The sequence below is a fragment of the Lottia gigantea genome (genome assembly GCF_000327385.1).
Source record: "Lottia gigantea unplaced genomic scaffold LOTGIsca_97, whole genome shotgun sequence".
Classification (NCBI taxonomy): domain Eukaryota; kingdom Metazoa; phylum Mollusca; class Gastropoda; family Lottiidae; genus Lottia; species Lottia gigantea.
In genome coordinates, this window is record NW_008711143.1 from 664,630 (window position 1) to 691,501 (window position 26,872).

The 26,872-nt window shown below is 31.4% G+C and overlaps 3 protein-coding genes across 3 annotated transcripts in view; 2 read left to right on the forward strand and 1 right to left on the reverse strand.

Moving 5' to 3' along the window:
* Positions 1-1,223: 1,223 nt before the first annotated feature.
* On the reverse strand, positions 1,224-11,528 carry LOTGIDRAFT_151243 (hypothetical protein). The gene is made up of 5 exons (XM_009069006.1): positions 11,356-11,528; positions 10,894-10,945; positions 10,475-10,604; positions 9,568-9,714; positions 1,224-1,518 (listed from the first exon to the last, which is right to left on the reverse strand). The coding sequence occupies exons 1-5, from the start codon at positions 11,480-11,482 to the stop codon at positions 1,336-1,338; spliced, it is 639 nt and encodes a 212-aa protein (XP_009067254.1). The 5' UTR covers positions 11,483-11,528; the 3' UTR covers positions 1,224-1,335.
* A 376-nt stretch (positions 11,529-11,904) lies between these two features.
* Positions 11,905-22,540, forward strand: LOTGIDRAFT_223566 (hypothetical protein; the record flags this gene model as incomplete). The annotated part of the gene is made up of 13 exons (XM_009069007.1): positions 11,905-11,943; positions 12,607-12,678; positions 12,881-12,977; positions 13,187-13,254; positions 15,120-15,215; positions 15,554-15,714; positions 16,183-16,333; positions 16,503-16,568; positions 16,863-16,901; positions 17,351-17,500; positions 17,687-17,789; positions 17,931-18,022; positions 20,684-22,540. 13 exons carry the CDS (start codon positions 11,908-11,910, stop codon positions 20,771-20,773), a joined length of 1,221 nt encoding a protein of 406 aa, XP_009067255.1. The 3' UTR covers positions 20,774-22,540.
* Positions 22,541-26,420: 3,880 nt separating this feature from the next.
* The window catches only part of LOTGIDRAFT_135330 (hypothetical protein), a gene marked incomplete at both ends in the record, with an annotated part of 7,848 nt that continues 7,396 nt past the window's right edge, over positions 26,421-26,872 (forward strand). The window contains one exon of the mRNA XM_009069008.1: positions 26,421-26,651. Coding sequence (XP_009067256.1) covers positions 26,421-26,651 — 231 coding nt within the window. The remainder of the gene's footprint in view (positions 26,652-26,872) is intronic.

The following is a 26,872-nucleotide window of genomic DNA, read 5'->3' on the forward strand; positions in this document are numbered from 1 at the left end:
CTTTTCCTAAAAAAATTCATTACGCAGAGAATATCTATGGTTTTCTAGAAATGAAATAAACTAGTCAAGCTGGATTTTCTTATATGCAGAACAAATCAGTTTTTTTCGTTATGACCATAACCGTTGGGAAAAACATTCCGCAAGTGATGCTGACATGACTCCGCGCAACGATCACATTCTCGATTTTTTTTTCTTTTTTTTTTTTTTGTCTTGGGGTCAATTTAGAAATTTGTTGTTTCCCAGCTACTTAGTTTAGAACATCAAACATATTGTTTGTCTAAAGCATCATCTAAACAATATCATGTCTTTTGTCAAATATCAACCAGTCGGATTTTTATTTCTATTTCGATGGATCTCAGATAAGTGTACTTTTGTTAAAAGTATGAGATTATCAATTCTCATTTTTGTTCTCAAAACAGAGTACAACATACAAAGAACAACAAAGACTTTTTTCATGACTAACCAATGTACATCAAGACTTCAATCGTTGGGTCTATTGAACCATTTTTTTCTCACTTAAAATTTCTCAACTACGGAATAATATTTAAGTTTCAACATACTAATTTTAAATTACATTATAACAATTGTTTTTCTCAGTATTGTTTATGCACTTATTACTCACACCAAAACGATTTCAATGCAGTGTATTGTCAAGATGATTCATGCCATGTATATTTTATGTGTATGAAGTAGTTGTTCTGTTATTTTAAAAACGTGGAAATAAAGTTACTTAAAATGGCTTGTGGTTTCTTTCATTTAAAACAAAAGGAACGGTAGTTCCAAATTTTCCGCATCATGGTAGATAACGATGTTTCTTGTTCTCAATTTCAAACTATCTGAGCATGCATATTGGTCACAAATAAAAATATATCATCTGCAGTAATATGGTATTGGTGAGGTCTAGATGGACTATGAATTGAGAAATATTTTAATTGAGAATAAACCAATTCCATATATGGAATTCAAGTCTAAAATTGTTTGGTTGAATCAATGCCAGATTTACATTTCAAACACAATTCTGGAACTATTTCCACAAGCATTTCCATTTCACTATCGTTTCTTTCTGGGCAATAATTCATAAGACAAATACTGATGCTTAAATGAACATGGTTTGAGCTCACTTATGATCTTCATTACTGAAAAATGAACACCTTCAACTTCCCCCTTCCCTACTGCCCAAAAAAGAAAGATCTATCTGATCTTAAATAATATTTGGTTTTATTCTCCCTATAATCTTGACTCTTGATAAGGAAACAGGCACTTCCTTCAAGTTCTATTAAATTACACATCACTTCACATAGTCATGTAAATGTAAAAAAGAACTAAAAACTATTATCAACTGACTTGTGACATTTCTTTACTTATTCCACTTTCTTGAATTTCCGGTTGTTTTTCAGATTCTTCAAGTCTTTTTTTCACTATCCCTTGATATTTCTCCTGTGATAATAACTGTTTCATTTCTCTATCAAATTCATTTCTTTTGATCATTATCACAGCAATAAAACCTGCATCTTCAGGCTAAAATAAAAACCCCAAAAAATACTTTTAATTTACATATATCAGATAAAACATTTACAAATATATATATATAATTGTCCTGTTGTTTAAGATTCCAGCTAACCACCTTCTTCAGTAGTTTATAATCATATTTTCTAACTTTTACTACCACTTGGCGGCCATTACAGCCAAAACTGGAATGTGATGGTTCATTACTCTTTGACAGATATGATACAAATTTATATTGCACCTTGTCCCCAATAGACAATACCTCACTAAGAAGGCACTTTAACTTGACCAGTTCTTGGCACCCTGGTATTAGATTTCATGTTCTAAATTTAGTACAAGGTCTTTCTTCACTGGTTTAAATTTGAAATTTGGTTCTCTTGAGCAAAACTCTGTTTGATTTCTTTTAAAAGAAGGTGGTCATAAAATTTCAGAAATCAGAATCCTATAAATCAGGAATCTTTAGAAACACAATTGATTTGCAATAATTTGACAGTACCCGGCAATATTTGTATGATAATGTTCGTATAGGAAATGCATCCAAATGTCCAAATCTGTGTTCATAAAATTAACAGTATAAAATAGGGTTTCCCAAGTAAATGAGCTAAATTGCTGCTTTTCATGTCTGAAATTGCAAAAAGATCCATAGATGGTTGATGGGTCCCCCAGAAGGTGATGGGTATGGGGTGTTTTTAACGGCTAACAACATTTAATGTTGTTTACAGTAATTTACAGTAAAATACATTAGACATAAACAGCAACTCATTGTGGAACATACACGCATACTGAGTAAAGCAAACGTCGCAGCGCTGGGTCTGTAGCCCGATTAAGCGGCTGCAATGGAGTCCAGCTTTTTGTTATTTTCCTTTTTTTTTCACTGTTTGCTCATATTGTTTTTAAAGTCCGTCGTGTGCCAATTTGCAAGTGCTGATGCCCCACCAGTTGAAAAAAAGTTATTGAATTATTTCAAAACAAGATACAAAAGAAACCAATGAGTTTATGGAATGGTTCTAAAAAAAGTTGAATGAAGGTCAATAAGAAAAGTTATTATAGGTGAGGTCATAAAGATGTGTATGTATGTAATATGATACTGGTCAAACATAACAGAACTAAATTTTGAATCTTTAATTGGGCAGATTTATTGTGGTGTTAAGACCTGATGACATATTGTTTACAGTAGACATACCAACTAATTATAATCACTGGACCATGGGCAGTACAGAATACTCTTTTTTTTGGTAGTAAAAGTTAGGATAATATTAAAAGAGCGTTTAGCCACAACTAATCAAAGTCAAGCTACCTTGGTTTGTAGCAACTGGTAGCCTTTATTATCCTCTACAGTACTGTTTGTAGTTTGGTAATACAGTATAGTACTGAATGGATAATTACAGGATTCAATCGCTTTAATTTGACACTAACATATCATTCTACATGCTGGTTTTTGGCTCAACATCAGGCCTTTTAAATCAAACAAATTCCATAAATATTGTAAATAACTTCAGCTAACTTAAAATATAGGTGAGAAAGGTTATCTCAAATCATTGACTTCAAAATATCCGAACTTAGATATTTGATATATCTTCTTCATTAGGCAATACTTAACACTTGTATATGGTTTACAATAATTGTTCTAGAAAAAACGTCTTTTTAACCACTTAAATTCAATCTTTCGAGTAAAATGTTTTGAAAATACAAGTCCCAGATTGCTTACTTTTTTCATATCACTTATAAATCCTATTTTACTTCCTTATAAATTGGAAGTTTTACTTACAAAATCAACTGCATATGAATCATGTTCATTAGGTATCCAAGAAAACTACAAAGATTTAAGACTATCAGTAATTAAATATTATACATATCAAAAAGAATCACTAGATTCAAGACGAAAACTTCAAGTAGACAAATCTTCATTAAATGTTGGATACATTTTTATTAGATATGAAACAAATCTTCTTAGAAAGTTCACAAATTCTCCATATATACCAGACTAATCTTCATAAGACTTTGGACAAACTTTTCCTAGATATTGGAAAACTTTTATTTGATATTGGAAAACTATCAGTAGATATTGGAAAACTTTCATCAAATATTGGAAAACTTTCATTAGATATTGGACAAATTACATAAGATATCAAACTTTCATTTGATTTTGAACAAATTTTATCAGATATTGGACAAACTTTTATTAGATATTGGACAAACTTCCATTAGATATTGGACAAACTTTCATTAGATATTGGACAAACTTCCATTAGATATTGGACAAATTTTCATTAGATATTGGACAAATTTTCATTAGATATTGGACAAACTTTCATTCATAGATATTGGCAACATTTTCATTAGATATTGGACAAACTTTCATTCATAGATATTGGCCAAACTTCCATTAGATATTGGACAAACTTTCATTAATAGACATTGGCCAAATTTTCATTAGATATTGGACAAACTTTCATTAGATATTGAACAAACTTCCATTAGATCTTGGACAAACTTTCATTAGATATTGGACAAACTTCCATTAGATATTGGACAAACTTTTATTAGATATTGGACAAACTTCCATTAGATATTGGACAAACTTTCATTAGATATTGGACAAACTTCCATTAGATATTGGACAAATTTTCATTAGATATTGGACAAATTTTCATTAGATATTGGACAAACTTTCATTCATAGATATTGGCAACATTTTCATTAGATATTGGACAAACTTTCATTCATAGATATTGGCCAAACTTCCATTAGATATTGGACAAACTTTCATTAATAGACATTGGCCAAATTTTCATTAGATATTGGACAAACTTTCATTAGATATTGAACAAACTTCCATTAGATCTTGGACAAACTTTCATTGGATATTGGACAAACTTCCATTAGAAATTGGACAAACTTCCATTAGATATTGGACAAACTTCCATTAGATATTGGACAAATTTTCATTAGATATTGGACAAATTTTCATTAGATATTGGACAAACTTTCATTAATAGATATTGGCCAAATTTTCATTAGATATTGGACAAACTTTCATTAGATATTGAACAAACTTCCATTAGATCTTGGACAAACTTTCATTGGATATTGGACAAACTTTCAATGGATATTGGACAAACTTCCATTAGATATTGGACAAATTTTCATTAAATATTGGAAAAACTTACATAAGATATTAAACTTTCATATGATTTTGGACAAATTTTCATCAGATATTTGACCAAGTTTTATGAGATATTGGACAAACTTTCACTAGATATTTGACAAACTTCCATTAGATATTGGACAAATTTTCATTAGATATTGGACAAACTTCCATTAGATATTGGACAAACTTCCATTAGATATTGGACAAACTTCCATTAGATATTGGCAAAATTTTCATTAGATATTGAACAAACTCCAATTAGATATTGGAAAAATTTCATTAAATATTGAACAAACTTTCATTAGATATTGGACAAACTTACATTAGATATTGAACAAACTTCCATTAGATCTTGGACAAACTTTCATTGGATATTGGACAAACTTCCATTAGAAATTGGACAAACTTTCATTGGATATTAAACAAACTTCAATTAGATATTGGACAAACTTTCATTGGATATTAAACAAACTTCCATTAGATATTGGACAAATTTTCATTAGATATTGGACAAACTTCCATGAGATATTGGACAAACTTCCATTAGATATTGGACAAACTTTCATTTGATATTGGACAAACTTCCATTAGATATTGGACAAATTTTCATTAGATATTGGAAAAACTTCCATTAGATATTGGACAAACTTCCATTAGATATTGGACAAACCTACATTAGATATTTGACAAACTTCCATTAGATATTGGACAAACTTTCATTAGATATTGGACAAACTTTCATTAGATATTGGACAAACTTTCATTAGATATTGGACAAACTTCCATTAGATATTGGACAAAATTTCATTAGATATTGGACAAACTTTCATTAAATATTGAACAAACTTTCATTAGATATTGGACAAAATTTCATTAGATATTGGACAAACTTTCATTAGATATTGGACAAACTTCCATTAGATATTGGACAAAATTTCATTAGATATTGGACAAACTTACATTAGATATTGGACAAACTTATACATAAGATATTAAACTTTCATTTGATTTTGGATTTTGATTTTGGACAAATTTTCATCAGATATTGGACAAATTTTCATCAGATATTGGACAAACTTTCATTTGATATTGGACAAACTTTCATTAGATATTGGACAAAATTTCATTAGATATTGGACAAACTTTCATTAGATATTGGACAAAATTTCATTAGATATTGGACAAACTTACATTAGATATTGGACAAACTTACATTAGATATTAAACTTTCATTTGATATTGGACAAACTTTCATTTGACATTACACCACCTTTTATAAGATATTAGATAATCAAAAAAATATTAATGAGTCTAGGATACAGGCACAATAAAACTTTTACAAAATACAAAAGAATCAAAATTTCTAAACATCAATCTTAATTATGTTCTTTTAAAATCTTTTGAGAGATGATAAGTATTAAATTCCTTGCCACATTCCAGGGTAGCCTACATACTTGTTTTTTAACATTTTGGCATCTCTAATGATAACAATTGCCAATAAATAAAAATTTGTTCTTACAGAAATCTATTATGATGATATTTCCAGAGAAATCTAGTATATTAAAACATCATTTCATACAAGTTTTTAGTTCTCTTCTCAGCATCTATTGACTGACACTAATGAGGTAATAGTTATATGATTAAGTGGTAATTTTAAAGGTAACCAGATTGATAAAACTTAAAAAACAAGGAATATAGAATGTAACTTACTGCAAATTGGAATCCATTCAGATTGGTGTAAAAATGTGCAAGAAAAAAAATACTCATACTAACTGGTCTTAAGATGACCCAACACAATTCAGGGTGCACTGAAGTTGAAGTATCGACAACTGTTGAATGTGCTCAGTTTGTAGCACAAGTGACCTCAGCTTATTGTTTAATTTGTCATGTATGCTCCGTCACTGGCAGTGGAAAACTAGACTGAAAACTTTCAACATATGCTGGGACTGAACTGTGTACCTTCAAGTTAGAAAGTAGGTCTAACTCACCGAGCACTATGAAGGATTACAGCCCTTTAACAGAACATATAACAGTAAATGTTAATATTGGAGCCTATTTTAACATCTTGATCTCTAATCAAAATTCATCCTAAAATATCTTCAAATATTTTCTTTGAAAATCATAAAAGCCTGAGTGATTTACTGGTGTCGAGAAAAAGTCAAGTAATTCAAACATAATAAATCTCTCAATTTTTCCTGATATTTTACAGCAATACTAATCATAAACTACATCTGATTTACATACCAGTATTATATTGCACAAGATCTTCACATTTTTATTTTAATGCTCCCAAAATATTGAGAATGGTTTCTTCAATGCATCTGAAACTATTACATATTACTACAGTGTTTCACTTTAATAGGTAAACCATGTTTTAATGTAAGGTCATATGTCACATGTACAGATGGGTATTGATTACCAAATTGAGTTTACTGATCAATGGTAGACTATTGATCAATAATTGATTAATAATCACAATATTTATGTTTTATTTTTACGTCATAGAAGTATATTCTTGCTTTGATTGGTTATTATAGCTTATTATGGGTAAGTTATGTGCTGAAGGAAACCTATATGTAACCTTATAATGGCCGTTAATAAGGGGTACAATGGAGAAAATGTAACTTTGACATATGTCAAAATTACATTACAATAATGTATTGGGACATGGTAGATCAGATATTCTGAGATATATTTGTTAAAGTCAACTGACTTAAACAGCAATTAAAGTATCTAAAATACAAACAAAAGACAGCTGAGTTTTCTACTCTATTTCCCTATCTGTCAAAATATCTCATTTCTGAAAATAAATTTTAATTTATGTGAAAATGTTAATCTTGTCTTGTTTTCAATCTGATATGACTTGTGTCATTTTAAACATAAATCAAATGGTTATTTTAATACATAACTGTCCATTTTTTAATAACCTTTAAACTATTAACTTTATTTATCAAGAAGTAATCTAAAACCCACATCAGCTGTTTGACCTCTTTTCCATAATACCATGTCCCAATTTTACACTGCACAGCTGTATATCATTTCAAGGCCAATTCTTTTACAAGAACTAGTTACATGCAGTCATAGACCTAGCAAATGATTCCAAACTTAAAGGGACATATTCCTTTATTAATCCTATTATTCAAAACAACTTAATGCACTAAATTGGAGCATAAATACATAACATTTTAACATAACGCTAATGAACTGATACTAACAATACAGACGCCCTAGAGAACAGCCAATCAGCAATAAGTAGGTGACCCTATTTATAGTCTACTGCCTGAAAGTTCACGGAGCGGCAAAGTTGAAAGTGCAATTATTGAAAGACGAGTTCGAAATAACTCCAGAATTAATAATATTGTTGGAATTTGGAATGTGCACATTCAAGGTAATTTGGAAAATACCTTATCATTAAGTGAAGTGTTGATATCGGCTTTGTTAACGTTCGAAGGAACGACATCCACATCGTGTAGTGGCCACGCCAATCAAACTCAATGATAAATGCAGTCCGTTAAGGGGCAGAGCTTATATCTACATTCTGTTTACACAGATATAAACCGAATGCACGTGACCGCTGTTATAAAATCAAATTACATAAAACTGTGAGATTTTCAAGATCACTTTTGCATCATTCACTTCCATTATACAAGTACAAAATGGCACATCCTGGTTCAAGAACATAATGTATTTATGTAGTTTAACAGAGGTCAAATACCATTACCACTGAGGTCACCTTGTCATCATTATAATATCAAATTTTGAAGGGAAATTCAAATATTTCTCTAAATATAGAAATATGATAAAGACCATATATCCGAACATCAGAAATGATGAGTCTAATTCTGAAATATATATCTTGTTTTTTATTCGAAAGAAATCAAGTCAGATTTTCATTCTAAGATTTTTGCTGTGATTCTATGATGAAGGTCATAAAAGCATTTATTAGTTCACATGGGACAAAAACTGCACTGACATTTTCCTCATAGCACAGTGCATGGTATCGCCGGTTTCATTAGCTCCATCAGGAGCAACAAAGCAGGATCACATCAACACCTTTTTTGCATTGTTTTATAATTATTCAAAATACATTTGAAACCCTTGGTGCCAACATTAGTTTTTATCTGTCATGTATTAAAGTAATTAACATTATAAGATGTACCACTTATAAAATCAAGTCACACAATTTCATTGTATCAATAAAATATAAGGTTACTCCCATCTGATTTTTTAATGTCATATGTCAAGGGAGTAGGAATTTCCTTTTTTGTTTCTTTTTAAAAAAATGTCAAAACTTTAAGTATCAAAATAAATATAAACATTATTTTGGCCACGTGTAACAAATTAAAACAATCTTTGAAATAGATCTATACAGGGTGAACTTATCTTATTTCACAGTCACGATCCAGTAACAAAAGTCATTAATTAATTCATTAAAAAGACAGAAACAGAACAAATGTGCAACAAATTAAGGTTTCCCTGTTTGAGTTAAAATCTAACATAGTTGCTTTTATCAAATTAATAACAATATCGTGATTTTAAATAACTTAATAAATTTCCTTTGTTTAACTTTCAAAGAAAAATTCACAAAAAGTAAATTATTTCACACTGATATTTCCAAACTACTATCCTAGAGGTTAGCAAGGATGTACAAACTTGGAAGTCTGACTGAAAATATGACTGGTGCAAATTGATGCTATCAGTGTCCCTTATACACATAAAAAACTTAGAAAATCTCTTTGGAATTCCTTTATTGCCAGTTCTAGCCTGATAGAATAATTTTGTATGATTCAATTTTAAAATTACAAAAAAGTCTGTGTATGACTCATAATCATTCACTCAGCAATTATAATCTCTTTCAATATTTGTCACATTCTAAAGAGTAGATTTTGTGATATTATGACAATCTTTACCTTCTCTGCTATCAGGTTAGAATTGTCGAGGATATTTTCATTGATCTCTATTAACATTCCTCGAACACAGCTTACTATTAGATACTCAGTTTCATCTGTACACTTAATCTTACATAAAATACTGTTAGCCTTCACCCACTGTGCTCCCTGTAATATATACAGTTTAATTTGTGTAATTTGTAAAGCCTTTATTTGGTTATTAAACCATTATCTTTGCTTCAGTTTCCATATAAAATAAAAATTAAGTCTGCATAACAAGTAATGTCTAATACTTTACATGCATAATTTTTTAAACAATAGATATTGCATAAGATCTGTACTATATTCCTCAACTAATTTTAATTCAACAATATGTACTAGTAATGTTGAGCCACACTACTTTCTGAACATAGTGAATTCAGAATCAAATGACAACAATAATTCATTTGCATGTCATTTATCTTAAATGTCTTTGAGTCCATAGAAATATATGATTACGTATGAATACATTCAAATATAATTTAATGGAAATTGATATACCAAACTCTCTCAATAAGTACCAAGAACAGTGAAATATTAAGAAGTATATTATAGCAACAATATACTACAACTAGAGTTGTGTCCCATTTATTTAAACTTGGTATTAACAAGGAGATGCTATAATTTTAGATTCTAAGGCTTGCACGGCAATGTTTTTGCTAAAAAAAAATCTCTCCTAAACATCTGTACATAAAACCACTAGAATAATGAGGATTTCAAATTCCAATATCCTCACAATGTCAAGCTATCAGGAACACTCATAATAGCAAGTGAAGATGTTACACATGGTAATCTATATTTCTAGTACTGGTATGCTTTTCAAAATCAATTTGGGAATCCTGGGATATTCAATTTATGACAAGTATTTTAGTTGTGAAAATAGCCTTACCCTTTTGCCTTTACCTGACACTTTATTATCTAATCTGTTGATTCCATTAGCTGCCTCGAAATTTATACTAGATACTGTTTTCTTCTGTACAATAACGGGATGAGATTTGGCTAGAGTTACTAAACATATTCTGAAAAACACCAAATACAACACAATGTTACATATGTTATGATTGCAATTCACTGAATTTAAAAAAGTGAGGTTCTTAATATGTCATGTCATTTCATTCTGAAATGTGATATAGATTGCAGAGACTAAACCCATTTTACCAGGATTTCCAACTTTCCAATTCTCTCCAGCAAAAATACAAGTACTGCAAGTCAGTATCTGAATATCTACAGCTGAACATATATGAACAGTAGCATTTAAAGTGTTATTAACTCATTATAATATAATAAATAAGTGCCATACTTCCTTACTTATTGGAATGGCAGAGAACACATTGATCCTCACCAGTTTTGCCATTTAAATCTGAAATAAAAGTGATTTTTAAAAAAACAAAATGGTCTACATAAGTACATTTGCCAAAAAGCATTAGGCTATTAAATATTGAACATGACTAATAATTGTGCTGTGCCAGAAGGGTGGTTATAATCTACTAAAAGAGATAATCAATAGTAGCTTACACATGCTGTAGAACCTATGCCCATTTTCAACATTCCTTAAATGAGGCCTGAGGTGGGCCTAAGTATAGTCTGAATATAACATCTTTTTTTTTTTTTTGATTCAGTGTCTTTTAGTCACAACAGGTAATTTCTCTCTCATTCCGACAATCAAAGGGATTAACAGAGGTGGAAACAACTACGTGTCTGGGGCCCAGTAGGCCACTAATATGGTAGGAAATGGAAAAAAAAGGTGGGGATGGGAGATTATATTTCTACCTGTTCGATAAAAACGAGAAAAATATCTATCTACAAATGGCTTAGGCTTGTCGTTTGTAGTTGGCCAGTCATTTTCGTCGAATTCAAACCCTGGGATACCATTATCAAAGTCGTCAGCATCTTCCATGTTCAGATTTTCTTCTTAACCAGCTCACGGCGCCTGCAATTTGTTTACACCGCCATTTTCATTGTTACTAAAAATAATTTATATTCTTGATGTACGTTCTATCATTCGTCGAAAATCGTCGACGTATTTGGATAAATTTTTGAGCGTACAAAATTAAACTTTTCATTGCATAAAACGAAGAAATGCGTTGGTTCATCAGACTACCTTTTACAAACATTCAGTGTGCACAGGTTTATCCTTATCGGCTTCTGTTTAAACAAAAGGCCTTCATATAATTACAATATCATGCTATTTTTTGTTGTATCTAGGTTCTTCCGTTTTAGCTTTAAGAAATTGATAGCGTAAGGTTTGAACGAGATCGGTGTTTGGTGCATAATCTTACTCTCTTGGCCGTCAGCCTTCTGACGAGTATTACTGAAACAAAAATGGCTGATCCAAAATATGCCAACCTGCCAGGAATTGTAAGAATTTAGTTTCATTAAGACTATCATAAAAGCTTTAACATTATAGTTCTATCACATTATGAACATGGAATGTGTAGATATCCAAAATAATCTATGAATGCCTAGCTTCTGAAAGAGTCGTTTAATCAATAAAATACAATACAATGACTCATTCAGAGCCACATCATTCTTATTTTTCATAAAAATTAAATATGTATTGGCTCACTCTATCAAATTTAAGGAACCAGGGAGAGGTGTAAAGGTTATTTTAACCAATGCTATACATAGGGTAGGGTTAGGAAGGTAGGGTTAGGGATAGATAGGGATATTCCTCAAATTAGTAATGAATCAAATATAAATCAATCAAAATGAAAGCAGTGTGAACACAAAAAATTTCATTGTCCTATTATGCTACGGCCCTGTGTTCTATCACTCCTATGAAATTGATAATGTGCCTTAAGCCTGCACTACTGCCAAAAATGTGTTTGTTTTATTAAATATCTTGTAAACTATACAGTAGTTGCAGAAAAACTGTACATCACAGTATATAGTAAGATTAGTCTATGACAGGTAAATAAACTATTAACTAGTACACACTACACTAGATAAGCTTAGGACTATGAGTGTGAATATGATCTATACATATGAACATCATTGATTATGTGTGGTTGTTAATTCCAGGATGTAAATGCACCTGATGTGTTTGAGACTAGTGAGTTGCCTGAAGATGACCAGGCTGCTCAGTTAGAAAATGTAAGTTTGTGTTTTATCATTTTTAACACTTGTAATTTAAAACTAGAAGTAATTTTACCAGTGTATGATTTAGGGTGGTCTGCAATTTGCTTTTTATGGTTTTTGGTACTTAGTTTATTATTATTTATCAAGGGTACAGATCTATGCACCATTATATCCATAGATATCAAAAGCCAACCATCTACATCTTTTATATTTTTAGGAGGAGTTTAATAATGAAAATATAGAAAAAATTAATCTTGATTCAAAAACAGCTTTTAATGCTTTTAAAGGTAAAGGAGTGAAAGCTGATGGAGTTGGTAAGTTGGAATTGCTCTGAAAACTGTACACATTAGCTGATATTATTGTGTAACTGTAATGTCTAAGTTAGTCCAGTAGATATTTATTACACCAGCTAATTGTTGAAACTGATTCTCTATTTATGTTGATGTTGAAACTTTTATATCAAATATCTTATATTTGTAATGAAGAGTTGATGGTCATATAATGAATTTATTTACGTTTGTAGATTTCTCTGATAAGATAAGTAAATCGTCTAGAACAGGTTATGATGTTTCTCAAACTGAATATGAAATAGTAAGTCTGATTTTTTAAAGAGTATATCAAAGATGTATAAATAACCTATCATTCTATCATTATCATAACTAAGTGTTTGATGACGTCACCGATTAGTGACATGCAAATTATTGCTGACGTTTAGCACTTTCTGTAAAAGTTTACACAAAAGTTATTAATCGAAACGGTACCGTTTTAACGGATTGTGATGATTTTTCAATAGACTTGACCTATTTATTCATTTCAATTCAATTAAAGCTTACGCTTACAGTGTAAAAGTCAGCTATACTAATATTACTTCAAAACCGAAATGCAAAAAGAAAAAACATCATGTGTCCATGACAATACTATTTACATCATGTTATATCGTAAGACAGAGGGAATAAAGTCTGAGAATTTTTACTAGGGCAGTGCTATTTTTTTTAAGTCACATGACACTTTATTGGCCAAAAAAAAATTGAAAGTAAACTTATGACATATAGGAGGAATCTCGTGAAATGAATTGTCATCAAAGCTAAGACGCTTACAAAAGCATCACAAGATTACGTTCATGAGATAGATGTCCTATAATTATTTCCACAGTTGTTTTGCTTTGTGCAAAGGACACAGACTGGTGGCTGGGAAAAGAAGATCTATTCCCTGATACAATTAAAAGATTTAATAAACCTCTTTACAATCTCAATTTGTCTCAAAGTGTAGACATGAGAATAAGTTGTACTTGTTCAACTTCAGTAGGAATGCAGGCTGAAAATAGGTCACGAGTCAGTTGTCTGTTGATTACATAGCGTGAAACTCTGAGTAACAACAACATGTTTGGATCTGTTTTAATATTTTCTATTAAATAGATATATACAGTGGTGTAACCTATTTTCGTGGATATAAGGATTCAACACCGAATTTCGTCAAAGTTAAAAAAACGAAAAAAAATATTTATGTCTTAGATGTTTCCTCAGATATTCTACAAAATAACTAAAATTGGTTTATTTTGATTTTCTTTATGAATCCTTCACTTTGACCCATATTTCATGAGCAACCAACTCGGCAACGGCGGCAGAATGCGTCACCTATTTTCATGTACAATGTTTGATCTATGAATAAGTCTAGAAAAACACGGTGTATGGATACCGGGTGGTATAATTAACTTCTCTTAGTATTTATCTTTAATATCAATTCATTATAACTAGTGACAATTCCTTCAAAGAACCACGATTTTAAAAAAAAAAAGTGACTGACAAAACATGATACGTAGTGTAATTTATTGCTAAAAGTCATTGAAACAACATAAGAATATGGCCCACTTTGTGTTCCATAGAAATTTTCTGCTGACACTGAATCCGCTAGTTGATCACGCGACTTCATTCGTTGGACTACATTCAAGCAGATGACACTTGGAATTCCGATTACCGCTCGGGATTATAAGGAAATTCGGCCAATAAAAAATGGTGACGTTTGGTAATAAGTGAAATCCGCCATTTTGTATTTGTCAAAGTATACATTAATACATTTTACCTTGCTTGAAACTACTGGATTCATTCTACTAGCTGATATTATAGAGAAAACCCATGTTTATTAAAACAAACTAATGTGGAGGTCGCGCAAGGTCGCTCATGTAAATTATTAATCCTTTCCGAAATCCACGAATAATAGGTTTCCACGAAATTAGGTTACTTGACTGTATATATGTATAAGCTTTATTAAGTATTTTGATATGACTTTGTTTTTGATATAAACTGATATACCTGATTCACTTTTGTAACTAACTGTTAAAGATCTGACACACATCCTTAAAATAGAAATAGAGAAATTGTAAAGTTTTGTTTGAAAATAAATCTTAAGTGACATATGCAATCACAGAAGGACATACTTCATGCTACTGGTACTTCTAGGTTGGAGATGGTGTCAAGAAAGAAACACCACAGCAAAAATACCAGAGATTACAACATGAAATGAGAGAATTAGCTGAAGAAGTTTCCCAAATCAAGGTGTTTAGAGTTTTGTCTTAATGTGCTAATGTGACAGGAAAAGAAAAACTATGAATTTTGAGAATAAATTAATTATATAAAATTCATATAAACATTTAAAAATTTAGATATAAAAATCAAAAATTTATTTTGACACATCAGGGGATGAATCAAAACAGAGACAAACCCTGTCCATTTTTTTTTAGTAGATTATGTTAAAAATAAATAACACAACAATGAATGTAGCCTGTATAGTTAGTATTACTTGTTGACGAAGCTCAAATAAAATGGACTGCTCAGGACCTGGATGTACATAAGTATCATCTCTGGACAATAACAATTTTTATTACTATTCCTAGGAAACAGTGAAGGATGATAAATCTAGTGAGAAGTTGTCTCCAGTAGCCATGGGTAAACAATTAGAATATCTACAACATCAACTGACTGACCTACATCTAGAGAAGTTACTGGGTCCTGAAGCTTCTATTGATCTTTCTGATCCACAGGGAGCCTTGAGACAGTGAGTTTACTTTTTCTTGCAATTACTTTACAACCTTTGACACATCCACGTCACTCATTATAATGGCATATTGTCAGCACCTTATGGCTTTTTCCATCCATTCATTTTTACATTTTCTTGCAAATGCTCTAGAACTCACATTTTTAAACATACTTGTAATAGGAAGATTAGTTATTGCTTTTGCCCACAACAAATAAAATTATTTTTCAAGCTATAATTAAGTTATAAAGGGTATCAAGTGACATTCAGTATGCCTATTTGAAGAATTATTTCCCTTGATTTAAATTTTGAAAATACAGAAATTTCTGCAGAAGAGAATATGTATAAAAATCTTTCTTATGTAAAACAAAGATGATTTCTTGCAATATTTTTTGTTGCATAATTATGTCTATTATGTTCACATAAGCCCCAGCCCAATAGTAAAATACAGAAAAATGAGATGCAATGTCTCTTTCCTTTCACTTACAGGAGGCTGCTTAAACAATTAGAATCTTATAAAACTAGTGGTAGTAAGTCAGGAGAGAAAGGAGATAAAGCCTCAGCCGGTGCTAGTGGAGATCATGTTTCCTACAGTTTATATCATAGACCTGAACAAGCTCAGTTCAGTAAGAATGCCAAGGTATTTATATTGCTTTTACTGCCACCAAGTTCTGAAAATTAAGGTTTGAATCAAACAATTTGCAAAGTGATATCCCAATTTACATACAGATAACCATATTTTCGAACTTCTATATTTGGTAATTTAAAGTTCAGGTTCTTTTATCATCTATGCTGATTTATTATTGTAGATGGCAAATTTAGAAGAGAGATTAGAAAGACTTCAAGCAGTTATTGGTCAAAGCTCAGAGAAATTGGTAAATTTTAAGTGTTCTATTGTAGTTTTTCATATTTCAGTAAATCAATAAATTCCCAGTTCACATAAACACATTCATGAAGGCAGCTGATACAGAGGTTGTAGAGTGTTGATTTTTATGTGTTTTTTTTCCAGGTTATCCTTGACTTGTAATATTGGTTTAATTGATCAAGTCTTGAAAGAGAAGTGCCAGAAGGTTCTGTCTACGAACATTCCTCTTGATAGGAATTATCAAACATTTTTTGTTATTCTGGTAGATAAGGAATGTATTGTATTTCTTACTGTATAATTTCAGAATGTTCTAACTGGAGATACTGATAACAATAGTTTATTGGTAAGTACTAAACTTTCACTTTGTTTTTTTTAGCCTAATTTCTTATTTTACTTAAGAAATATTAAGAAATATATATCAATTTCTTATTTCTTATTTCTTACTTCATATATTTCTAAATATAAAGATGAAACCTAATGAAATAAATTGGTTTACGTAATAAGGCAATATGAATATTGGTTAACTACACTGTTAATGCTTTATCAATATCATATTAATAAGGTCTTGTGTCCACAACAAGAATTTTGGTATTTTGTCAGTGGGGTGGAGATTTCAAAATTGAAGACAAATATGAATGAGCTTAGTATAGTTTTAGTATTACATAAATTTCCTTTTTGGAAACACAATAGTATATTATGAAGCTGATTTGTGTCATTTTTCATGTCCTATGGTCATGTGTAAAACTGTTATCTAAATATCGATAACTCTAAGTTACATTTTATATTGTACAGGGAGCTGTGAGTGTATTGAACTCTAAACTAAGTCTTTTAGAACAAAGTAACTTGGAACAAGTAGAAGCCAGGCTACAGGGTGTTCTTCATAAACTATCACAAATAGCAGAGAAGAAAAATGTTCAGGAGGATAATGAAAAACAGGCTAAGGTTAGTAGCAGTGAGTGAACAATAGCAATGAGGATGGTGGTGGTGGCTCAGAGAGTTGGACACTTACATCCTAACCTACAGCATTGACCAAAATGATATCTTTGGATCTCTCAACCCATTTCATTTAACAATTCCTTTTACAATGAATACAATGAAAACAATAGTTTGAATTTATTTGCACTATAGGTCTCTGAGCTGTATGATTTGGTAAAGAAATGGGAAGCTTATGGTAATTCTTTACCCCAAGTTATTGAGAGATTAACTGCTTTGAAAGACTTACATGAACAAGGTAATTTCTTTTATATGGGTTAGTTTCTAGTTGAGACATGATGGCATGGTTTTGTATGAGGATTGTGTACTCTGCTATGTGTTAAAGGAATGAATACGTCTGTAAATTCAGAAAAGTTATCGCTATTGTTTTTTTTTACAGCTCTACAATTCAGTCAAGCATTGGCTTATCTCGATACTGCCCAACAAGAAATATCAACTAGTCTGAATTCACATGGTGATATGTTGAAATCGGTAAGTACATTTGAGATTGTTTCCTGTTAAAATCTCACTACTGGGGAATTATTGATGCAGAATGGTTTTCAAGGCAAGACCTTAATGACTTTCAACGACATTAACTCCCAATGATTTTAGCATTCTTTTGTTTTGGTTAGACAGTCATTTAATTGTTATGTATTTGTATTTGTGATTGAAGAATAATGTAATATTTAAATCTTGATTTCTGCTTTTTTGAGTTTTTGTAAATAGGGACCTTGACAAAGACAAAATTACAATGCTCTGTCATTCATTTCAATGGTTTGATATTTTTTATCATTAAACAGATAATATGGTTGAAAAAATTATAACACTTTGCAATTTAGGATTTTTCATAAAGAATCAAATCAAAGTCGTTCAACCTAAAAATCTGTAATTTGGTGAAAAGATATCTAATATCTGTATAAATGTAAAGTCTAAGGCCATACCAAAATAATATTCTGTTTGTCGGGAATTCCGTACCCCATTTTCCGTTATCGAAATTCTATTTTTACAATTAAAAAATAATATTCCGTATGTATCAAAAGAGCCCCTGTATGTAAAATTTTGAAAAAAGAATTTTTAATTTTAAAAAAAAAAATATATTGCCCGTATGTCCGTACCTCTAAATTGATCAGATAACATGATTGTTTAGTTTCATTTTTATTTCTCTAAGCCTAAAATTTGGTAGCAGGAGTAACAGTTTGTCAGTTTGTGGACATCGTGCAACATTTATAGTAGAACATGTTCCAGCAGTGAGTTCGTACAGTAGTTTAGGCCCTTCGCTGAAGCAAGAACGTTTTCTCGACGACCGAACGCATCGAAATTCCGGAAGTTGATAATTATCAGAAATAGGCATGGCCGATGCAGTGCTAGAATTAATATTTGTATTTGTCTTTTTTACCAAAATGATTTTAGTAATCAAAATTAGGTCACACCAGAAACTTATTTTGCCATACATGGCGTTTGATGTTAAGCCTGAAAACACTTTTAAAGATGTTTATGATCTGGCATCTGCAGGAATTCAATCGTGCATATCACAGATCCCAGAAAAAGTGTACAGTCGAGTAACCTAATTTCGTGGAAACCTATTATTCGTGGATTTTCGGAAATGATTAATAATTTACGTGAGCGACCTTGCGCGACCTCCGCATTAGTTTGTTTTAATAAACATGGGTTTTCTCTACAATATCAGCTAGTAGAATGAATCCAGTAGTTTCAAGCAAGGTAAAATGTATTAATGTATACTTTGACAAATACAAAATGGCGGATTTCACTTATTACCAAACGTCACCATTTTTTATCGACCGAATTTTATTATAATCCCGAGCGATAATCGGAATTCCACATGTCGTCTGCTAGAATATAATCCAACGAATGAAGTCGCGTGATCAACTAGCGGATTCAGTGTCAGCAGAAAATTTCTATGGAACACAAAGTGGACCATATTCTTATGTTGTTTCAGTGACTTTTAGCAATAAATTACACTACGTATCATATTTTGTCAGTCACTATTTTGTTTTTAAATCGTGGTTCTTTGAATGAATTGTCACTAGTTATAATGAATTGATATTAAAGATAAATACTAAGAGAAGTTAATTATACCACCCGGTATCCATACAACGTGTTTATCTAGACTTATTTATAGATCAAACATTGTACACGAAAATAGGTGACGCATTCTGCCGCCATTACCGAGTTGGTTGCTCATGAAATATGGGTCAAAGTGAAGGATTCATAAAGAAAATCAAAATAAACCAATTTCTATTATTTTGTAGAATATCTGAGGAAACATCTAAGACATAAAAATTTTTTTCATTTTTTTAACTTTGACGAAATTCAGTGTTGAATCCTTATATCCACGAAAATAGGTTACACCACTGTACATCAAGGACAATATGGAAAAATCAGGCGGTGTCTTAGTTACACTTTCGTTGAAAATTTCTCTGTGTGATGAACTGAAATCCAAGTTTGTGTACTTTTTAATTAACTTGCCTTCTCATTCTTCGTCTGAAGATTCTGTTTGTAATACTTCCAAAAGTGATAAAAATGTGTTCGATTTTATGATGGCATCAAGAAAGACATTAATGTTTCCTGAAAAACCTACACCACCAGACAAAACCTTAATTGGACCTCAAAAACTATTTTGTGATGTGCTAGATTGGTGCAAAACAATTGATGATGGCTGGTCAAAAGACCAGTTAATCTGTGCAAAAGAAATTTTGCAGAAGATTACAAATAAATACTATTAATTGTTATTTTATCTGAATACATTCAAAATCATCCATGCTGGAAAATTTTAATGGTACGAAGGGACTTTTTTTTTTTAAAAATTAAAAAATATTATATCGCACCAACCAAATCAATGATTACTAACTTTTAGACATTTTTTTTAAATTAAAAAAAAAATTTCGTTCGCTCGTACCTTTTTTTTTTCAAGAAATCCTGAAGAACAGAAAATTATTTTGGTATGGCCTAAGTATTATTATCAAAGATTTGATATTTTATGAAATATCCTGAAATGAAAAGTGTTGTCGTTTTTTCTGGCCTACCCGATATAACTATACAGACCTTGAAATATTTTCATAGCTACTTTTGTCAGTACTTATAAATTGATAGAGACCTTTATCAATGACTGTCTCATTTTATTACAACTTTCAGCTTCAAGAATCATTCAAGGAGAATACTACTATGATCAAGTCTAATACAGAGAGTCTGGAGGGTCGAATAAATGCTCTGAAAAAATCATGAAGAAATAGCTCTGAACATATTTATTACCAAGAGGTTATCTTTATCAAGACATCAATGATTTAAAAGCTGTGTAAGATACCAACACATTTGTCACTCTTCCAAAAATACAATGGTATTATCATACCTTGGTATATTAGTGGAGCATATTTTATCTTTCTTTCTGTAAAATTGGACTCAATATCAAAGATTTGTGAAATGTCTTGATAAACATAGCGTCTTTGTATCTATTTATCTTAATTGAACAATAAAATCTGGATATAAAGTGCAATGCTTTTGGTGTCAGGGTTTTGCTTTTGATGAAAATTTCTTATTTGGTTATGGAAGTGTATATGATATTACTTTTGTCTTTTATCTTCCAAGTTTCCTTCATTATTTCTCAATACATCAACAATTATCTTAACTGTGATGCCAATTATGTAATTGCTAATTAAATTCTGATAAATGCGGTAGCTTATAATAAGCTGCTTATTTAAATGCTTACAAATAGATTATTGAAATTCTGACTAGTAGTTAATTTTAATTCTGACTAGTAGTTAATTTTAATTCTGACTAGAAACTGACAAATAGATTATTTGAATTCTTACTAGTAGTTTTTTTTAAAGCTGACAAATAGATTATTTATGAATTACGTCAAATAGATTATTTATGAATTCTGACAAATGGATTATTTATAAATTCTGACAAATTATTTATAAATTCTGACAAATGGATTGTTTATAAAATCTGACAAATGGATTATTTATAAAATCTGACAAATGGATTATTATAAATTCTGAAAAATTGATTATTTATAAATTCTGACAAGTGGATTATTTGAATACTGAAAAATGAATTACATAACTTCTTTTTGGAAAGTAAATATTTGCTTTTGAAATCAGTTTTAAAGGACACATGACAAACAACAATCCTAATTGTTAATTTATCTGTTCATGAGTAGATTGGTATAGATTCTTTTTTGTTCTCTATTGTTAAATTAATCACTTGTGAAAAGTGCTTTATTGTTCTCTACTGCAATATTATAATACCATAATAAATTATAAGTATATAATAGTCTAAAATAGTGGAAGTACAGTGCTAAAATTATGTATTGCCGTACAACTCCAATTCTTAAATTGGTGTTATTATACAGTGCAATATCCTTTCAACAGCGTAAACCGATCGTCGAACTGAAGTCTCATCGGAAAAAGGGAGAAACGTTACCAGTCCAAATTTATATTGTTAGCCCGCTTTCCTATAAAGCTATTCTGATGAAGATTGTCTACCTGAAACACATATTGACAGTTTCGACTTTAGTTCTTTATGTAATCACGCCCGCGGTTTTTTAGCCTTAAGTAATAGTAATACGACTCCATATACTTTCACACTGCCCTTCAATAATTTTAAATAATTGACAGATAACGTGAATAACTTCAAAATAAAGTTTATGCTCTTATTAAATGAATATAAACCTTATCATTTGATAATTTTCAAGGTTGTGGCCATGAGAATTTAAGTCATGACCCGTGTGAATAGAATTTCACTTTCTCGTTCACTGAAAAATATGATAGCAAAATACTAAAAATAGATATATGGAGCAGTGATAGAATTTTGATTCTTGGATACTCAACCATTCTAATCTTACATATCACTTATCATAGAAGATAAAAAATATAATGTGAATCATTTCATACCATCCTCCAAACCCAAGTTTGATCTTTTCATTACCTTTCCACAGCATGACAGCAAGATTTGTTCACTAGATTATTGGTTAATAACACTCTGAAAATCATGTCGTTTTTCTCAAATCGCATGTCCGACAAAAAGCCATTACAAATTGCTTTAAAGAGCGAATCTATAGGGTTGTATATTTCACAATCATTTAAATTATAATTATAACACACACATGCACGTGTACTTGAAGAAGAAGCAGGATATGGTTCAATTGATAGATGGTTTAATCTCGAAGCTACGCCTTTTATTCTAAAGGAGGGTTCATTTGCAGAGACGGTATTTTCTGAAAATTCGCAGTCATTGCAGTTGCCATCGATTGCTATATTCGGATTTGGTCGTAATTGGTAGCGGTCCGTGAAATAATTCCATAAAATTCTAGGTGACGATTTCAATATGTCTCCTGAATAAAAAAAAACGCTATATTGATATATATATAAATGATATATAAATTATAAATGATATTCAACAAGAAAATAAGCAAAAGGACTTGTTGACCAATTGAAGGCAGAAAACTGCAACATTATGTTCAACTTGATGTCCAAGGAGGTGACTTATTCAAGGTTATCGGCCTTTCACACGCGGACCGAGATTAGAACCTGCGACCACACGCTCCAATCATACACGTAGACTGTGATAGATAAAACCTAGTATTGTACACCTTTTCATTAGTATTAACCGGATCTGCCTGCAAACCTAAATCTGTGTTTAATGTATGGAACTTCTCATCAAAGTGCTTAAATTCATTAGTTCACACACCAACGTCATGCATGGAGCATAATTGATTCCCATTGGCATAGTTTATTAATTCGAACCATAAAGTGCAGCATATCAGCAGTGACTGGTCAGTGAAAATTGATCAAACTGATAAAATGAAGACATCAATAAACTGATAACGATTTTTGACATAAAATATCAACAGTATAGGACGTGATTGGAAGAATTTCATTTCGTGAAAGTCACAGAATGGGGAAGAGGAATTACACCGGTGAGTGTTGATTTAAAGTTGTTTTTATATTTGTTAATATCTAATAGAGAGCTTTGATGTGTATTATTTGAAACAGTTATTTTAGTATTTAATTTTTTTTAAATGTATTTATAATAAGGCTTAGCTAATTAAACACTACCAAAGTGGAGGAGTAATTCCTACTAAAAATTGTCACTACTACACCTTTAATTGATTAAAACCAAATTTTATAATCCTATGAATAAAAATGACAAAATCAAAATTATGCACAAAAATAATGAAAGCATTCTATAATCGAATATCATAATGTGCATATTATAATCAGAAAAGAAACTGGCCTTTAAATTTTACACAATTTATCTTTACATATATAATTCTTTTAAAATGATTCATTAGTGATTTCATTATTGTAATCATAGAATAACAATTTATTTAAAAAATTAGAAAAATGTTAGAATTGATTTATGTTTAGTCACAATTTACACAAAATTTTAGGTCAGACACCTGCATTTAGTATGCAATTAAAATTTGATACAAAGTTAATGCACCTCTGACATGATGCCGTAATATAACCAGTATTACAAGAAACGCAAATCTTATGATAATTTTAAATATTTCCTTTCATCTTTAAATAATTCTAATTTTTTTTCTTGTCGAGGAAAATATGAATTTTACGTCTTATATACTTTTCAGTCGAATCAAAGGCAATTGTTAAGTAGAATTTCTTCAATAGGCCATTTGGGAAAGTAATGAATAGTTCTTTTTTTTATTTTAGTATCAGATGAGAAGAGTGGGGCCGATAAGAAGAACTCTGTATCTCTTCCAGTACATTCAGATTACCATGAAACATTTTTCCAGAAACTCTTTTCATGTCGCTGGATCATCGGTTATTTGTGTTGTGGAGCTAGGTTTAGTCAGTCGGCCATTAGACAACTTATTGGTATGGCTACAGTCTGTATGACATTAGAACACGATGAACTATTGCCTGAAACAGCCGCAGTTATCAAAGAATTCCACCTGAACATCACACCTAATGCTTCTAGATTTATTGATGAAATAGTGAGTATGGTATAAGTCTTTCCGAAAAACATAATATTGGAAAGATATAGTGAAATAAGAATGTAGGTAATTAGGTCACAGGTAAATCGGTCACCGGAAATTTGGTCACAGTAAAAAGGTCACACGGTAATTTGGTCACAGTAATAAGGTCACACGGTAATTTGGTCACAGTAAAAAAAGTCACACGGTAATTTGGTCACAGTAAAAAAGTCACACGGTAATTTGGTCACAGTAATACGGTCACATGGTAATTTGGTCACAGTAATAAGGTCACACGGTAATTCGGTCACAGTAAAAGGGTCACACGGTAATTTGGTCACAGTAAAAAGGTCACATGGTATTTTGGTCACAGTAAAAAGGTCACATGGTAATTTGGTCACAGTAATAAGGTCACACGGTAATTTGGTCACAGTAAAAAAGTCACACGGTAATTTGGTCACAGTAATACTGTCACATAGTAATTTGGTCACAGTAAAATTATCCATTTTCAGTGGTGTTGGTCATCTTATTCATATCAACCGCTTGTAGTTGATAACTAGATTCAATAAATGGCGGAGGACGGGCAATGTCACAACTTAAGTAGGTTCGTGACTTTGCCCCCGACTTAGGACAAAATTTATTGAAATTGACTTTTAACTCAATTTTTTTTTTCTGATTCGATTGAAACCTAGTTTACCTGTGTATATTGGCTACATGGAAGTAGTGATGCTATTTAAAAGGCGAAAGCCGCGATGAGATTTGCTGCTGGTGGGCGTATAGCCTTGTGGGCGTCCGCTCGTATATATTGGCACTGTTGCTCGTAAATATCCACGCCTGTCCCAATGACCTGAGCGTTTTTCAATTTTCGGGTAGGATGAGATGGGCGCCCTTCAGATATGTGAGATACGTGCAAAGCCCTACCCCCACCCGAAAATCGAAAAGAATCTGCTTTGAAACGCTCACGTTATTAGTACAGGCACGGAAATGTATGAGTAGTGGAGATTATATATAAAATACATATTAAATCAACTTCATTGATGAAGTCAATACTGGATGATTTCACAGGCTGCATTCAGTGAAAATTCATGCATTCATTCTGTAATTTGGAATGGCGAGAGTCGGCAAAAGTTAAACGGTGGTATGGCTTGCAAGCTTAAAAGGCAGACCTGTGGCGGGTTGTATCAGCAATACCTATATAGCTGCAGATTGACAGGTATACCAAATACTGTTCGACCGTTCAGGGCCCCACAAGGTCCATCCATCTCTGGCAGAGATCAAGCTGAACACTACGTTATGTATTATGAAATAAATATTACTACACCAGTTACCAGTAATTTCATTTTACTAGTTCATTCTGTAATTTGGAATGGCGAGAGTCGGCAAAAGTTAAACGGTGGTATGGCTTGCAAGCTTAAAAGGCAGACCGGTGGCGGGTTGTATCAGCAATACCTATATAGCTGCAGATTGACAGGTATACCAAATACTGTTCGACCGTTCAGGGCCCCACAAGGTCCATCCATCTCTGGCAGAGATCAAGCTGAACACTATATTATGTATTATGAAATAAATATCACTACACCAGTTACCAGTAATTTCATTTTACTAGTTTTGCCTTGACCGTGTGACATTTTTACTGTGACCAAATTACCGTGTGACCGTATTACTGTGACCAAATTACCATGTGACCTTATTACTGTGACCAAATTACCGTGTGACCTTTTTACTGTGACCAAAGTTCCGGTGACCGAATTTCCTGTGACCTAATTACCGCGCCCCAGTGAGATAAATAGTTTTGAAACATTTATTGAATGTTAAAACCAAACGAATTTCATAAAACGAGGTATAGCGTGTTTGTAATTATAAAACCCTCAATTTAGATTTTGAGTTGTAAAATGACTGAATGAAAATTCTCATAGAGTCACCATATTTCAGGAAGAAGATTTCAAGTGGTCGTCAGAACTAGAAGGAACAATTTTAGCCGCGTATAATTTTGGTTTCATAGCATCACCAATACTTGGTGGCTACATAGCTGGACATTTCGGAGGGAAACGTGTAATAGCATTATCATTACTTATTGGTTCATTAACAACCATTTTAACTCCAGTGGCAGCACGTGCTAATGATGCCTTATTAATATTCATGAGAGCATTGGCTGGTCTTGTCATGGTAAGTAACCAATGAAATGTCTTTAGAAATATGCATATGCATTTTAATCATACAATTGCTCTTATATTTCTAACAAATGTAGTTAGGTTATTATAGTATCTCAATGTCAGATAACGTTGACCATAAGTAATGTGTAACTGCAAGATATGTTCTGTTACTTTATCAAAGAAGGTTCATAAATGAATTCAAATATATAAACTAGAGGCACTCGTGGCACAGAG